Raw genomic sequence first — 18,148 nt, forward strand, 5'->3', positions numbered from 1 at the left:
GAAATGACCACCATGGTATACAGTCACTGTAAATCTACTTCTAAAGAAACCGAGACAACTGCATAATAGGTGTAAAACAAACCAAATGGCTATAGACAGAGAGATGATGCATAAAACGTATCTGCCTGTATGAATTCTCCTTATTCACACCCCCCCCCCCCCCCCCCCCCCCCGACTCCTCCATGGATGGATTCTGTGCACCCCACCTGTCTGTGTCTGGAGTTAATCTCATATGACAGCATGAGAATATTATCCCAATGTTTCCGCAACGTGTATCTGGAGCGGGACATGGGTACGTGCCAACTGTTCACCTACTGCAATGTCAGAAACGGCCTAAAAACCACAGCCAGGCTGGTCTGTTCACCAGCCTTCATTGGTAATTCACAAGGCAGATTTGATCCGGATCAGGCACACCTTCCTGTGTCCTGGAAGAAGTGCTTTAATGTGCTTGGCTATCAAGGCCAGTAACTTAATTTCTGAAAAGCATTTGACTCAGTACCACAATCATGCTTGTTACCAAAAATATGATCATATGGAACATCAACTGAAATTTGTGACTGGGCTGAGGATTTCTTGGTGTTGGTACGAACAATGCAACATCTTATTTCAGCTGGTGAGTAATCAATAACTGTACGAGATTGTTATAATTAAAGTGCAGCAACTCACAGAGTTTCAGTGTGGATGGTAATTATCATATGGCAGTGACACTTGGTAAATATTCTAATGCATTAATACACAACCAACTTTTCGAGTGCGGGAGGGGGGGGGGGGGGGAGAGAGGGGGGGGAGGGCTTGGGATAGTTCAAATCTGGCACGGTGAATGCAAGAAAGATGTATAGAAATGTTTCCATGTGTAATAGGTTAAGAACAGAACATGGGCAGAGAACGTTAAACAAGTGAGAAAGGCATAATGTTGATTTTATTAACTGCTGTCTCACAACTTGTTCTGTATGAGCACCAGAGACATCAACAAGATGCTGATCCATAAAATGACATGATCAACAGTTGCTTGCAGCAGTTCTGGTGGAATCTAAGCAACATATTCCTGTATAATGAACTTCAGGTCAGGTAGAGACTGAATGGGTACCTGGTAAACACATTCTTTAGATATCCCCAGATCCAAAAGTTACAGGGTATCAGATCAGGTGATCTTGCAGGCCATGCATCTGAAAAACCTCTGGAGATAACACATTCGTAGAAGGTTGCATTACGCAGATCTTTCACTGGAAAAGCGACATGAGGTGTTGCCCCGTCTTGCACAAAAACTGTGGCTTCAATACAGTGGCACTCTTCCAAAGTAGGAATCACACGCTGTACAAGGAGGTCTCGATAATGTGGAGATATCACTGTACACCTGACAAGCCATCTTGGTTTATTCTCTTCAAAGAAGAACAGACCGAGAATAAAAACGTTTGTGAATCTACATCGTACAAAAATAAACGGCAAGTGCAATGGCTCTTCGCGTACAACATGTGGTTTAAAAGTATCAAAATTTGGCACTTCTGTATATTCACTGCACACTTAAGTGTAAAATGTGCTTTGTCACTCCACAGAATATTACCTGGCCACATGTCGTCAACTCGGATCCGTGCCAGACACTGAAGAGCAAATTCAGAACATCAGAACATTGCTGTAGATCATGAGTTTTCAGTTACTGCACCACCTAGTTCTTGTTTTGGTACCAGTATAGCCTAGATCTTGTGCTGGTAACAGTGTAAAACAGAGTGCAAAACTTTCTGCATGTTGGGACTATGGTGTGGACAATTCTGATGACACTGCACAAGCACTAGCACTACCCGGGGAACATGCTGCACGGTCAGTTACCTCGTCAATAACTTCCACCAGGATAGGAGCCTTCCTCTTCCAGATGTCACACAAAGCTCACCCATGTTTTCAAATATCATTATCATCATCTTTAATCTGTTTAGTGATATTTGGCCTCTCCTCAAGCCCTACAGTCTGTGATAATCTCTCAATGCAGCGCAGTAATTGCTGTTGTTCACTTAAAACAGTTTCACTGACAGCACACGGTCTCTCTTATCGATAGCCCTACTATTCACTCACCTTGTCAAGTGACAGTGTGAAACAGTGTACAGCATCACATTTGCACCTGCTGGCAAAAACTGGAATCAATTTTTTTCTCACATAAATTGGGTCTGCATTCACACGTCAGCTTATGTACCGAGTTTTTCTGCCATGTGACAATTACAGCCCACACTGGACCTCTGTGAATTTCTGCACTTTAATTATGAATATCTGATAGAAGTAAGTTCAGGTGTGCCCCAGGAAAGTATGTTGTGACCCTAGCTGCTCATGTGGTATGTTTATAACCTTTGAGACAATATTAATAGTAACCTTTGATATTTTGCAGATGATGAAGTTATCTATAATGAAGTATTGGCTGAAAAACATTTCTACAAATATTTAAATCTGATCTTGATATTATTTCACAGTGGTGCAAGGACTAGCGACCTGCTTTACATGTTCAGAAATGTACACTTTGAACTTCAAAAAACAGAAATGTGTAGTAGCCTATGACCGTAATGTCAAATGAGTCATAGTTGGAATTGGCCAACACGTGCAAATACCTAGCTGTAACACTTTGTATGGATATGAAATTGAATGGTCACTTAGTTCAGTTGTAGGCACAGCAACGGGCAGAATTCAGTTCGTTGGTAGATTATCAGGAAAATGCAAATACTCTACAAAGGTATTGATTACCAAACAGTTGTGCAACCTATCGCAGAATACTGCTCAAGTGTGTGGAGCTCATAACGAATGGCATTGACAGCAGATATTGAACACGTACAGAGAAGGTTTTTCTATAGTATCTGGCTTTTTCCAGATATTCTACATTGTCACTTGAAGCTCTGCACACTACATTTGTAGCTATTCAAAGCACTCAAGGGAAGAAGATCTGTAAGCTCGACAATGTGCCCGAGTACTGAAACAGAAACGCTGCACGAGCCACCGTGAACATGGCATAGGCCAGCATTATGCAGGGATCTGCTCTTACACAAGTGGCCCTTGTCACGCTAAGTGCATCAGCTACCTTTCTGGACTACACACACTTCTGATGAGGGCAAACTGTCTGTACATCTGAGACAATATACAACTATTGAACTAGTTTAGATTCTTATCATTACAGTCAAAAGATATTGGACCTGAATACTGTGGTGCAATTAGTTTTGCAGTAAACCCATTAGCTCAGGAGATAAGATTCTGTAAATCTGGAAATCAAAAATTAATACCTGACCAGTTTCTTTGTAGCCAATTTTTGCAAATTCTGAGAGGGTATTACGTTCCTCCTAAAATATTATATTTTAATAGCTATAATTTAAATTTTGGGCACCACTAATTCTTATACTGAGCCATATTTCTGAAATACGTGTCACAAACATTATAGCACGAAATTTTCCAAGCACAATGGTGGTTTTACATTTCCAATAGCTCATATCTTAAGATAAATACCCTAAATTTGAACTGAAATTCAGGGAACACTGCAGATGAAGCTACACTGTCAACAAAGTAATGTCTTGTTTTCTAGAGAAATACCATTATACAAATTATTTTGTACTTGGAATTATTAGTCTTAAAATTAAGTTTGATTGACTTTATATTATTCAATTTTTTGTTTTATTTTCAAATTATCAATTATATGTAATTAAACAAAACCAAGAAGTTGTTAATTCCTGCCAAGGGGCTTATCTATAAATAGTGGGAATCGAAAGCTGACAGGGCAATCAGACAGTGTTTCTGGTTGAATACAGTCTACACTATACATATTGCTGAACACTGTAGTAATGTGTGGCAGGTATGAATACTGCAATAGAACATGAGCATTCCATATTACAAAGAAAACAGCAGGCAACCTTTTATTGGGTTAGGAGGATTGTCAGGACATCACCATGGTATGTGCTGTGAGTAAATAAACTGACCACAAGTTGTAATTAATTAATTCCAGTGTTTTTTTCCATACCTGATGTACCACAAATGATGTAATTTTGGAATCTCAGTTCACAGTGTTACCTGACCCCGAGTGAAACGATACAGAAAGGAATGGAAATGTTCCAGTAAAAAATCTGTCACAAGTGTCACTGCATACTACAGACAGTATCATGAGAGCATACAGAGTAGGGGAAGATTTAATTTGCTAAACAAAATAAGGGAAGAGGAGTTAAGCTAAGTGAGAGACGAGAATGACAGAAGGGCATTAACAATGGAAAGGTGAGGATGGAATAAAAATAATATCACGAAAAGGATATATTACTAATTGCCATATAGAGGAGATGTTTAGTTGCAGACAGGCACAATGAAAAGACTGCTATACATTTTAGCTTTCAGCCAAAACGCTGTCTTCTGAAGTAGAAAACAATACACATTCACACAAGCACAACTCTGACATGCATGACTACTGTCTCTGGCTGCTGTGGCCAGACTAAGTTGTAACTGTGCTTGGTGGGGGTTCAGAGGCAGCATGGGGCAAATAGGGAGGGAGGGGGGATAGCAGAGTGGAGTGGGGGAAGGTGAAGTGCTGCCTGCTGAAGCTTGCAGGGGCATGGTGGGGGCAGGATATAGCTGCTAGGTCCAGCTGGAGGACTTGTGGATGCGGTGGTAAAACAGAAGGCTGTGTTGTGTTGGGGTGGGAGAAAGGAAGGGGAAAAGCTGGTGTCGATAGGAAGGATCCAGATGGTGCCTACCATAAGAAAGAGTGCTGTAACTATGTCAAAAATAAATCACAACATATAAGGCAAAGTACAGAAGCCACTGAAGTGTGGGATACCATTAGAAATACAATGTTGGAAAGAACACGAACAGAAAACAGAGAAGTGAAAAGAACAAGGAATAAGAAAGCGTGGATGACTGGCAATATAAAGGATAAAATGGATGAGTTGGAAACTGAAAACTGACAGTTTGGGAGAAGGGACAAGACAGTAGAGAAAACTGAACTATGAACAAAGAAGGTCAACTGGCCAGGCTAGAGAGGAATAGGTGGGGACACCAATGAGAAGAATTAGAATAATTGGAAAACAAAGGCAAGCTGGAAGAAATGCACAGAACAGTGAAATCTTTAATGAATAGAGAAGTGTGGAAAACAAGCAAACAAGGGCTGTTAAATAAATATGTGAACAATACAGTATGTACAGAAGAGAAGTAAGTTTGGATGGATTATGTGAAAAAATCATACGGTGCACAGGCAGATAACAGAAACTGGTTCTGGAAGGTGAAGAGAGAAAGATGGGAACTGGAGAAAACAAGGCAAGAGCTCCGTGAGAAGAAAACATTGGGCTGTGACAGAATACCATCTGAGGCAATGAAATGCATGGATCTAAACTCAGTAGCCAGATTCACTGATATAGTAAGCAGAATTTATGGACATGAATCTGGCCCCAAGATCTACTTAAGATTACGATGGCTGTAATGAAAGTCCTTTTGAGGAGGATCGAAAGAAAACTGAAGAACATACTGTGGAAGACCAGTACAGGTTAAGAAAGGGTAAAGGAAAAGGAGATGCTATAGGCTCCCTGACAGTGATTGGAGAAAGAATGATAGAAATGAACACAGAGGTGTGTAATTGTTTTATTGACTGCAAGAAGGCGTTCAGTAGAGTCAACCGGTGATACAGCGGAGAATTTTAAAGACGATGGTACAGACAGGAAAGATTAGAAAATTAATAAAGCAGATGTACGCAAAACAGAAAGTGACAGAAGAGGGAAAGAGATGGAAGAGGTGAGCACTGGAAGGGACCCAAGGCAAGGATGTTGCTACACAATACGTCAGAGCACCAATGTTACTCACTATCAGACAAAGTGAAACACGTTCCTTGTGGAGTAACATTGGTACTCTGACACACCATGGAACAAAACACCCTGCTATTCCGTGTAGTAAAACACCTTGCTACTACGCTGAGCCCTATAGTAGGACCATGTGAGCACCACATTAAGAATCTGGCAGATTTCTTACATCAATTAGATGAAATGTGTTTGACTGACTGATATTATAGTAAATTTTGATGTGATTTCTCTCTTCATTCGTGTTCGTCTATTTGATTTGTTATGGCTGATTGAGGTTAGGTTTAGTGCTGAATTAATGAACCTATTTTGACACATATTGACTTCCACTTACTGTTTTTTCAATGACCAGTTCTACAAGCATACAGACAGAGTTGTGATTCGAAACTTGTTATCACCTATTATCAACAATTTGTTTATAGAGGATTACAAACAACCTATGGAATGCAGTAAACAAATGAGGATACAGCATGCAGTAAACATCTCTTAGTGTTACTGCTGTTAACCAAATTCACTGTCTGATTAAATGAAGCACGTACATTAGCTATAATGGAACCAGTATGTGTTTTGGTAAGTTTGTGAAATGCTTTTACATTACAGTATAAAGAAATTAGGCAGATGGCTACTCACCATATGGATCACACATCGAGGCAGCAGCTCGGACTGGAATGGCGATCACGTGTGCACGAGATGTGCTTGCTTATGTGAATGAATGTGCCTGCATTTCCTTTTCTGATGGAAGCTAATGTGTAATTGTCTTTTCAATGTGCCTGTCTGCAACTCAACATGTCATCTTTATGGTGAGTAGTAATCTATCTTTTACTTATACTGTCGATATCCCAATCTGGAGTTTCCATCGTTTAATTTTGCATTACAGTTTTAGTTTTGCACTTACCAGTATAATGGAAGCCTATTATTCCACACAGAAAAAGGCACACATGATCTTCTGTTGTGATCTGGCAAATAGAAGGTAGTAGGTTACATCAGAACCTCTGCCCTTTGACAGTAACTTAACAATATGTTCTCATTTGTTTACAGCATTCCGTAGATCACTCGTAATAGCAAATAGATTGCAGTAGAAGATATGTTTTCCACAGTAGCGAAGGTGAGCAAGTACTCATAGTTCTTACAGTAGACATTTCAGAGCCCACGTTTACTGGACTTTTCTCCTGTTTTGATCCATACTACCTCCTCTCAAAACACGGAATACTTTTTTAAACATTTTGTATATGCATCCCTACACTTACACAACATTCAAAAAACACATTACCTCAGGCATTAATCTATTTGGAGTTTCTTTGTGAAGATCATACATGTTGGATGCATGAAACATTGCACATGGGGAACCTTCCTCAAACTTATGTCCAGCTTTAGGGAAAATATAGCCTCAAAACTGCTCAACAATTCATACTTACTCTGAATAAATAATATAGTTTGTAAGACAAACCTCTCTTCTCTGTAAATGGTTGCCACAGTAGCAAGGGGGGACCGGTATTTTCTGACACCGGGTTCTGGCTGAGGGCCCTGTATTCGAGTCTTTGCAACATCAAATGGATTACTGGCTATGGATGCCAGCGTACCAGCTGCAAAGCCAATGCCCATTATGTGGTACAGGTACAGCATTTCATCCTGCAGCAGAGAGTAACTTACATTAAATACATACATCAAGTACGTTTTCATTATAATGTGTTTTTCACATGACACACACCTGAGTCCTTAAATAGTAATTATAATGTAGTTATTGTGTGTCAGGGATGTTCTACAAGTGTTTAGACTGTAAAAGGAAACAAGATTTAAAATAAAATGTTATTTTATGTTCAGTTTCAGTGTTTTCCATGTGATGCTATTATATACACACAAGTCTGCCAAAATTCCACCATCCTTCTCATTGGGTATGAGGGGCTCTTTCTGAAATGTCCTTGGTTTTGTTGTCATAGTAGCTGTTTCAGCTGTAACTATACTTATTCTGCAGCTCCCTCTTTCAGATGAATTTACTCTAAAAAGGTTTGGTGCACTCTGTTGTTTAAAACCATCACGTAGAACCTTCAGTAGAGATAAATTGTATTAAATTGTCACATTCTGGTGCTCTGTGCTCTGCACTGTCACAGCTCTCATCTTGTAAAAGAAGGTCATGTAACAACAGAGGGAGGTCCAGGTAACAATTTGGACCACAAGCCTGATTAGACATCAGAGGATGACATCAAGCACAATGCTGAGAATGTGCTCTTTAAGTGATATGATGCAGAGCTTGGAAAATCACTCAGGAAAGAGGTACGTTTACACACGAGTGTGGCCAATGCAGCGTCCAATACTCAGTTGCATTGTATATGTGTCAATTTACGAGGGGTGTTAAAAAAGAAAAGGATAAAAACAAAACTGTGGATGTAATTGAAGCCTTTATTCAAAAGTAATCTCCAGAGGCCCGAACACAACTATCGCACACTGTTTCAACAGCTGAAGGATTCCCTGTTCCCAGAATTTCTGCAGCTGTGATGGGAGCCAGTTCTCCACTGTGTCCTTCAGTTCATTGTCCGAGTCAAAGTACTTCCCTTCAAGATGTTCTTTTAGTGGACCAAACATATGGAAGCACGTGAAAGGCACAGGATGACATGTCTGCATCTTCATCTACAGGTTGACAATCATTGAACTATATGAAATAAAATCGTCGTAACTTCTGAATGGTTTGCATTACGATGTTCAAACTGCACGGTTGGCTGCGGGGCACGATGGGAATTAGTATGTACTATATGGATTAGTTTAGCGACAAAGTGCATTTGAATTTGGTTGGGATTGTCAGTAATCAAAATTGGTGCTCTTGGGGGACTGAGAATCCACATTTCGTAATCGAGAAGTCTCTTCACCCTCTGTGGGTGACGGTGTGGTGTACAGTGGCCGGTCACGGTACAATTGGTGTGATATTCTTTGATGGCGCAGTGACTACCGAATGATATGTGAAGGTTTTGGAAGATGATTTCATCGCCATTATTCAAAGTGACCTCGATTTTGACAAGATGTGGTTCACGCAAGACAGAGCCCAACCCCACTGAAGCAGGAGAGTGTGTGATGTCCTGGAGGAGCACTTTCGGGACTGCATTCTGGCTCAGAGGTACCCAGAGGCCACTGGCACGGGCCTCGATTGACCGCCACATTCTCTGGATCTCAACACTTGCGACTTCCTTTTGTGGGGCTATATCAAAACCAAGGTTTACAGCAATAGCCCCAAAACCATTGCTGAACTGAAAACAGCCATTCAGGAGGTCATCGACAGCACTGATGTTCCGACACTTCAGCGGGTAGTGTGCAATTTTGTTATTCGTCTGCGCCACATCACCACCAATGATGGCAGGTGTATCGAACGTGTCATAACCAAAATCCGAATACCTGTAGTGACGTTTACGTGTTACTAACTTATGTGCATGCCACAATTTGTAACTAATTTACGTTCTGTTTTCATATTGTTCAATGATTGTCACCCTTTACATACACTCTGCAAACCACATTTGGGCTGTAGGATGGATGCTCAAGTGCTCCCACTCAAAATTGGCCATTACACTTTGTGTGACCTCAGAGATGTGTGGACATGTGTTATCGTGGAACAGGATCATTCCCTCTGCGAGCAGCCCAGACCTTTTGGTGTCAACGGATTTGCATAGGCTGTGGAGTGTCTCACAGTACACGCCACTATTAACGGCTCCTCCCGTGCTCGAAGAATTCAATGAGTACCGGTCCTTTGATATCACAGAAGACTGTGAGCATCAACTGCCTGGTCAGGGCACAGCTTTGAATTTTTTAGTAGGAAGTGACGACATATGCTTTGGCTGCATACTGTCCCGATTTCTCTATGGCTCGAAGTGATGGCAACAGCTCTTGTCACTGACAACTATCTGCTCCAGGAAAGCGGGTCCTCACGATAGCAGAACAGGTGTTCCAGTGCTCCATATGGAGCTCCTCTTGCGGTCTGTTGCACTTCTTTGGAACCTACTGTGCACACACCTTCCGGTAACCCAACCTGTCATGCACAATCGTCCACACTGTTCCCCATCATCACAACCACCATTCGCATCGAGACAGGCCAATCACTTCTCATCAAGTTGTTCACCTTGTCGATGAGTTTGGCCGTAGTTACCGTGTTTGCCTGGCCTGTCACTCAAACACACCTGACCTTGAATAAAATGGCCACTAAAGATTATCACTGACTTGTCAGACACACAGTCTCCTGCAAATATGACATAATGCGATGAATATCGGCTCGTTTAACACCTTTCGCAGTGATAAATCTGATATTGCCTCACTGCTCCTCAATCGCTGAATTTTGCAATGTGAACACCACAATGTCCTCACACGCACTGCCGCATCAGATGGACAGAATACAACTGCCTGCTTCTCACCAAAGTCACGAGCCTGTGTGTGTGCACACAATCATGGCGGGCACTAAATTTGTACACCTAGATGTCTCACTACATTTTCCCAAAGAGGCATATGCAAATTTCAACTTGTTTGGTTGTTGCAATGTTTCATGCCTTTTTATTTGAGCACTACGTAATCCCCCCACCACCACCCTTCTTCCAGGGTTTACCATATCTCTCAAAGAGTGGCACACTTCACACACTTTAGTGCACAGCATTCTCAGCAATGTGCCTGATGTCTAATTGAGGTTACAGTCCAGAATGTTACCTGCACCTCCTACTATTATTACATGTGCTTCTTTTCCAATACGAGAATTGTATCAGTGTAGATCACAGAACACCAGACTGCAAGGATTCAGTACAGTTGACCTCTACTAAAGCTAGCAAGAGCTGCTAGTTCTAAATAGTGGTTTTAACAAGTTACCACACATTTAAATAGTTATATTTCTCAAGTCTTACCCCCTGGCTGAATAATACTGACAGTTGCTTGGCACAAACATTATGGCAATTTGGATGTGGTTGTTGTCAGTTTAGGATCCCTGATGATAGTCTTCTTCCAAATTCCAATAGAATAAAAATAATCTATATAAAGTGTATAGGTGTTTTTACAAATGGATCATTTATCTAGAATATGAAAGCTGCATAGTGCTGAGCATCTAAATTTTACCTACAATTTTATGTAGACTGTATAAATATTTTTCACCACATTCACACCATATATGTGCTCGGCTTTTCACTTTATTAACTATATGAACTTTTAATGAATAGTTTGGAAATTTATACAAATATTTTCATACACATAGGATTTCTGAGAATGTGGAAACACAGAACTTACAGAAAATGGTCGAAGACGGCTCTTGAGTGACTTAAAGACACCGAAATACACCATATTGAAAATCCCATGACTTATTATAGTAGCAGACATTCCCCTGTTGAGGCCTTCCACACCATAGCCCTGAAAAGAATGTGAGAGTGCTTAATGAATATTTATAACACAAAAACGATCAATTATTGATACAATTATTATATTGGTTACATAAAAATCTACTCACTATACTCACCAAGCAGTGGCAGAACACACACATAAAAGACTGTTGTGATTGGCAAGCTTTTGGAGCCAGTGGCTCCTTCTTTGGGCAGAACAGTTGAAGGGGAAGGAATAAGGATGAAGGAAAAGGACTGGAGAGGTGTAAGAAAAATTTTGCAAAAACAGACATAATGTCTGATGGGATAGCAGCATTCAGTGATTGTATTATGTTACTTATAATCCGTCTTGATTGCAAAATTTTTTTATTTATAGAAACCGGTCATATGAATAAAAAAAATTTTGCAATCAAGATGGATTATATTATCTAGCCTTTTTCCTATACTGTTAGTCTAGGAAAAAGGCTAGATTTTGGGAAAGTCACCCAGAACTGTGGGTCAGGGGAGATTTACCGAACGAGATCAGAAGGAAAGACTGATTGTTGGGGACTGTATAGGATGAGATTTGAAAACCTGACACCTTAAAGATGGAAGACAGGGTATTATGCAAGACAGAGATTACTACTAAAACATTGTGCACAAGTTTATAAGAGTGAGAAGATAAGTGAATTGTACATAACATAGGTGAGAGGGGGCGGTGAAAAATAGATAGGAAAGACAATGAAAGATGTTTGTGGTTATGTCATACTATGGCGCATTTTTCGACAGAATTGCGCAGGCCTTCAGGAAAAACAAAAATAAAAATTGGGCTTCAGGCAAAAGGTACAATTGGTTGTAAGCAATGGCACAAAGTTGGCAACTACAGCAATAAATATATGGGATCTGGTGTTTGTAAGATTTGCTGCCAGTACTGTGATAGATTTTACATCGGTCAGACAGGAAGAAATTTCCACTCGTTTTGGAGGACATACATATAGTCAAAATAAGAGCGCTTTCGGTACACGTATAGACAGAGCAAGACATTCAGTAGGATATATAGACAGTAATATGAAAGTGTTGCATAGGGCGTCAAAGGGACAGTTAAGAACCTGCTCGAAGAAATAGAGACTTATGTGCACAGAAAACAACAACCGTAACTACTGCTGAATGAACAGAATGAGTTTAACCGGAATACTCACTTTGATAAATTCAGAGACCTACTAGTTTGAATAGCGTGGAGCACCCCAGCAGATTGGCGTCTGCCGGCCGCCGGCAACGAGGAGACAGGGCCATCCTCTGTTCGCTCAGCCACAGGAAAACAAGGAAGTCATGCAGAGAAGCCATGACATATTCGCCATTGACGCCGCACTCTAATATAATATTGATTATAGATTTTCTATTTTTAATTAAGGGGCACTACTTTATTAAGTGTATTATGATTAGGGTCACTGTTAACTGATCTCTTAGGATTGAAGATGTTGTGATTTTTTATTATTATACTTTTTATACTGACATTCATAAAAGGTTGTATGTTACCTACCCAGGCTAAGGGCTGTATTGTATAGTATTTGTGCTTTTTATGGATTTCAAGTATGAGTCCAATTTCACACATAGTATATCAGCAAATGTTTTTAATGTCAGATGCTCATTTAGCCAAAGGAAAATTTTTTAACTGAAGACAGTGCATAATGCATTTTAATCTTTATACTGGCGACACTGTTTTACTATGTACTCTAGCTAAAGTGCCCTCTGCTGGCATTAGGTTCTTGTATTAAGTACCTGACGCAATGTGAGTATTATCAGCATTTACCATATACTCACATGTTTAACTTGATGATGATTTTTATCAGAATATTCAACGCTATGTATGACTGCTATACACATATTATATTTTTATATTTCATGCATCACTAATACTTGTATAGATTTAGTCTTAACTAATTGAACCTGTCACTTACACAACATTTATATTTACAACAGATCTTAAGATGGCGGTAAGCCAAAACCAGTAATAAAGTGTAAAGAAAACTGTGTGAACAAGATAGACTTGTGAAAACTAAAGTGCCAAAAATAAAATGATTGCGGACTCATTTACAGACTTCATGTCTTGAATTGATAAAGACGTGAGAAATTAAAATGGAGTGAAGCAAAGAGTAGTTGCAATGAAGAAAACATGGGACAGAAGAAATTAACCTTAATTAAGGCCACGTGGGTGACGAGAACCAAGGACATGTTGGTGCTAGTTCCAACCTGCGGAGTTCTGAGAAACTGGTGTCTGAGGGAAGAATCCAGATGGCACGCGTGGTGAAACAGGTGCTAATGTCACGAATGTCGTGTCATAGAGCATGCTTTGCAACAGGATATTGTGAGTTCCCAGTATATACCCTGTGCCTATGCCCATTCATCCTAATTGATAATTTTGTGGTAGTCGTGCTGATGTAGAAGGCTGAAAAGTCTTTACATAGTAGCCAGTACATGATGTGTCGTTTTGCAGGTGGCTCCCCCATTCATGGTATATGTTTTGCCAGTTACAGGTCTATTATAGGTGGTGATAGGAGGGTGCATAGGGCAAGTCTTGCAGCAGGGTGGTGACAGGGGTAGGAGCCATTGGGTAGGGAGATGGGTGCAGAAGGAGCATAGGGTCTAACAAGAATATTGCAGAGATTGGGAGGGCGACGGAAAACTATTCTAGGTTCAGACAAAAAGGGTCTCATTTCAGGCCATGATTTTAGGAAACCATGGACCTGTTGCAGTAGCTGATTAACACATTCCAGACCAGGATAATACTTAATCACCAATGGTGTGCTCCAAAGCTGTTTTGTGGAGGGATCAGCAGTACCAGGAATGGATGCAACTGCCTGGGAAATCTGCTTTTTTAACTAGGATAGTGGGATAATTGCATGCAGTGAAGGCTGAGGTGAGAATGGTGATATATTGCTGTAAAGAGTCTGCATCCGAGCAAATACACTACTGGCCATTAAAATTGCTACAGACACAAAATTTAACTGACAGGAAGAAGATGCTGTGATATGCAAATGATTAGCTTTTCAGAGCATTCACACAAAGTTGGCACCGGTGGCGACACCTTCAACGTGCTGACATGAGGAAAGTTTTCAACTTATTTCTCATACACAAACAGCAATTGAACGGCGTTGCCTGGTGAAACGTTGTTGTGATGCCTCGTGTAAGGAGGAGAAATGCGTACCATCACGTTTCCGACTTTGATAAACGTAGGATTGTAGCCTATCACGATTGCGGTTTATCATATCGTGAGCGACACTGCTGCCCACTTTGGTCGAGATCCAATGACTGTTAGCAGAATAGGGAATCGGTGGGTTCAGGAGGGTAGTACAGAATGCCGTGCTGAATCCCAAAGGCCTCGTATCACTAGCAGTCGAGACGACAGGCATCTTATCCACATTGCTGTAACGGATTGTGCAGCCACGTCTCAATCCCTGAGTCAACAGATGGGGACGTTTGCAAGACAACAAGCATCTGCATGAACAGTTTGATGACGTTTGCAGCAGCATGGACTATCAGCTCGGATACCATGGCTGCGGTTACCCTTGACGCTGCATCACAGACAGGAGCGCCTGCGATGGTGTACTCAACGATAAACTTGGGTGCACAAATAGCAAAACGTCATTTTTTCGGATGAATCCAGGTTCTGTTTACAGCATAACGATGGTCACATCCGTGTTTGGTGACATCGCGGTGAATGCACATTGGAAGCATGTATTCATCATCGGCATACTGGCGTATCACCCGGCATCATGGTGCATGATGGTATGGGGTGCCATTGGTTACATGTCTCGGTCACCTCTTGTTCGCATTGACGGCACTTTGAACAGTGGACGTTACATTTCAGATGTGTTATGACCCGTGGCTCTACCCTTCATTCGATCCCTGTGAAACCCTACATTTCAGCAGGATAATGCACGACTGCATGTTACAGGCCCTGAACGGACCTTTCTGGATACAGAAAATGTTCGACTGCTGCCCTGGCCAGCACATTCTCCAGATCTCTCACCAACTGAAAACAACTGGTCAATGGTGGCCGAGCAACTGGCACGTCACAATATGCCAGTCACTACTATTGATGAACTGTGGTATCGTATTGAAGCTGCATGGGCAGCTGTACCTGTACACGCCATCCAATCTCTCTTTGACTCAATGCCCAGGCATATCAAGGCCGTCATTATGGCCAGTGGTAGTTGTTCGGGGTACTGATTTCTCAGGATCTATGCACACAAATTGTGTGAAAATGTAATCACATGGCCGGCCGGAGTGGCCGAGCGGTTAAAGGCGCTACAGTCTGAAACCGCACGACCGCTACGGTCGCAGGTTCGAATCCTGCCTCGGGCATGGATGTGTGTGATGTCCTTAGGTTAGTTAGGTTTAAGTAGTTCTAAGTTCTAGGGGACTTATGACCACAGCAGTTGAGTCCCATAGTGCTCAGAGCCATTTTTTTTGTAATCACATGCCAGTTCCAGTATAATATATTTGTCCAATGAATACCCGTTTATCATCTGCATATCTTCTTGGTGTAGCAATTTTAATGGCCAGTTGTGTATGTTTGCCTCAGATGCCAAGGTTGTATGGGAGAGAATGTTCAACATGGAAAGGATGGCAACTGTCAAAATGTAAGTACTGTTGTTTGTTGGCAGATTTAATGTGGACGGAAGTGTGTAGCTGGCCTTCAGTGAGGACGAGATCAACAGATGTCATCAATGTACCTAAACCAAACCAGGGGCTGATGACTTATGCACCCCAGGGAAGCCCCTTCCAAGCGACCCACGAAAAGTCTGGCATAGGAAGGAGCCATCTTGGTTCCCATGGTCGTACCCCTAGTCTGTTTGTATGTTTGCCCCTCAAAGATGAAGTAGTTGTTCATTAGTATAAATTCGATTAAGGTGAGTAGGAAGGATGTCATAGGTTTGGAATCAGTTGGGCACTGCCTGAGGAAATGTTCAGCAGCAAACAGAACATGTACATGGGGGATGTTGGTATAGAGGGAGGTGGCATCAGTGGTGACAAGCAAGGTGTGTGGTGGGAGCGGGATGGGCACGGATTTCAGACGATCTAGGAAATGGTTGGTATCTGATGTAGGAGGGAGTTTTTGTACTATGGGTGGCAGGTGTTGATCAATTAAGGCAAATATACGTTTGGTGGGTGGTTTGAAGCCAGCAACTATAGGACGGCCAGGATGATTGGGTTTGTGGATCTTCAGAAAAAGGTAAAATATGGGGACGCGTGGTTTAGGTGGGGTGAAAAGTTTCATCGATTGAGGTGTTAGTCCTTGTGAGAGGCCTGATGTTTTAAGGAGGGACTGCAGGTCAATTTCATCACAGGTATGAGATCTTGATGGCAGACGTTGTATGTAGAGTTGTCAGACAGCTGGGGTACATGTTCACTAACATACCCCTTTCGGTCAAGTACCACAGTGGTAGACCCTCTGACTGCTGGGAGGATAATGATGGAGTCATCAGCTTTTAGGGAACATAGAGCCTGGAGTTCTGCAGAGGACAACCCCAATCATCCTGGCCCTCTTACAGTTGCTGGCTTCAAACCACCCACCACACGTATATCTGCCTTAGTCAATCAACACCTGCAACCCATAGTACAAAAACTCTCCTCCTACATCAAAGATACTAACCATTTCCTAGATCGACTAAAATCCGTACCCATCCCACTCCCACCTTGCATGTCACCATTGATGCCACTTCCCTCTATACCAACATCCCCCACATACATGGTCGGTCTGCTGCTGAACATTTCCTCAGTCAGTGCCCACCTGATTCTCAACTTTTGACATCCTTGCTACTCACCTTAATCAACTTTGTACTTACCAACAAATACTTCACCTTCTAGGGGCAGACATACAAACAGATCAGGGGTATGGCCATGGGAACCAGGATGGCTCCTTCGTATGCCAACCTTTTCATGGGTCGCTTGGAAAGGGCTTTCTGGGATCCATGTCTTCAGCCCCCGGGTTGATTTAGATACATAGATGACATCTTTACCATATAGACTCATGGTGTGGCTGACCTGCTAGAATTCCTGGAATCCCTGAATACCTTCTCCCAATTAAGTTTCACATAGTCGTATTCCGAATCCCACGACACTTTCCTTGATGTTAATCTCGTCCTCACAAGGCCAACTACCAACTTCCTTCCACATTAAACCTACCAATAAACAGCAGTACTTACATTTTGAAAGTTGCCATCCTTTCCATGTCAAACATTCCCTCCCATACAGCTTTGGCATCCGAGGCAAACATATTTGCTCGGATGCAGACTCTTTACAGCAATATACCACCATTCTCACCTCAGCCTTCACTGCACGTAATTACTCCGCCAGCCTAGTTACAAAAGCAGATTTCCTAAGCTGTCGCATCCAATCCTGGTGCTGCCGACCCCTCTGCAAAACAGCTTCGGAGCACACCATTGATGACTCAGTATTATCCTGGTCTGGAATGTGTTAATCAGCTACTTCGACAGGGCCATTATTTCCTAAAATCACGGCCTGAAATGAGACCCATTCTGTCTGAACCTAGAATAGTTTTCCGTCGCCCTCCCAATCTCTGCAATATTCTTGTTAGACCCTATGCGCCTTCTGCACCCATCCCCCTACCCAATGGCTCCTACCCCTGTGACCACCCCACTGCAAGACCTGCCCTATGCAACCTCCTACCACCACTTATAACAGTCCTGTAACTGGTTTCAAAGGGAGAGCCACCTACGAAATGACACGTCATATACCAGTTGTTATGTAAACACTGTTCAGCCTTCTATATCTGCATGACTACCATCAAACTATTAATTAGGATGAATGGGCATAGGCACATGGTGTATACAGGGAACTCACAGTATCCTGTTGCAAAGCATGCTCTATGACATGACATTCATGACATCAGCACCTGTTTCACCACGCGTGCCACCTGGATTCTTCCCTCAGACACCAGTTTCTCAGAACTCCACAGGTGGGAACTAGCACTACAACATGTCCTTGGTTCTCGCCACCCCCGTGACCTTAATTTAAGTTAAT

General features: G+C 41.9%; 1 protein-coding gene across 15 annotated transcripts in view; it reads right to left on the minus strand.

Moving 5' to 3' along the window:
- The window catches only part of LOC126106324 (mitochondrial 2-oxodicarboxylate carrier-like), a 185,220-nt gene that overhangs the window by 11,778 nt on the left and 155,294 nt on the right, over positions 1 to 18,148 (minus strand). For all 15 annotated transcript variants that reach the window (XM_049912571.1, XM_049912566.1, XM_049912573.1 and 12 more), the window contains 2 exons: positions 11,034 to 11,153; positions 7,240 to 7,421 (listed from right to left, as the gene is read on the minus strand). In XM_049912571.1, the coding sequence (XP_049768528.1) occupies positions 7,240 to 7,421; positions 11,034 to 11,153 (302 nt within the window). The remainder of the gene's footprint in view (positions 1 to 7,239; positions 7,422 to 11,033; positions 11,154 to 18,148) is intronic.

The sequence above is a fragment of the Schistocerca cancellata genome, chromosome 10 (genome assembly GCF_023864275.1).
Source record: "Schistocerca cancellata isolate TAMUIC-IGC-003103 chromosome 10, iqSchCanc2.1, whole genome shotgun sequence".
NCBI lineage: Eukaryota > Metazoa > Arthropoda > Insecta > Orthoptera > Acrididae > Schistocerca > Schistocerca cancellata.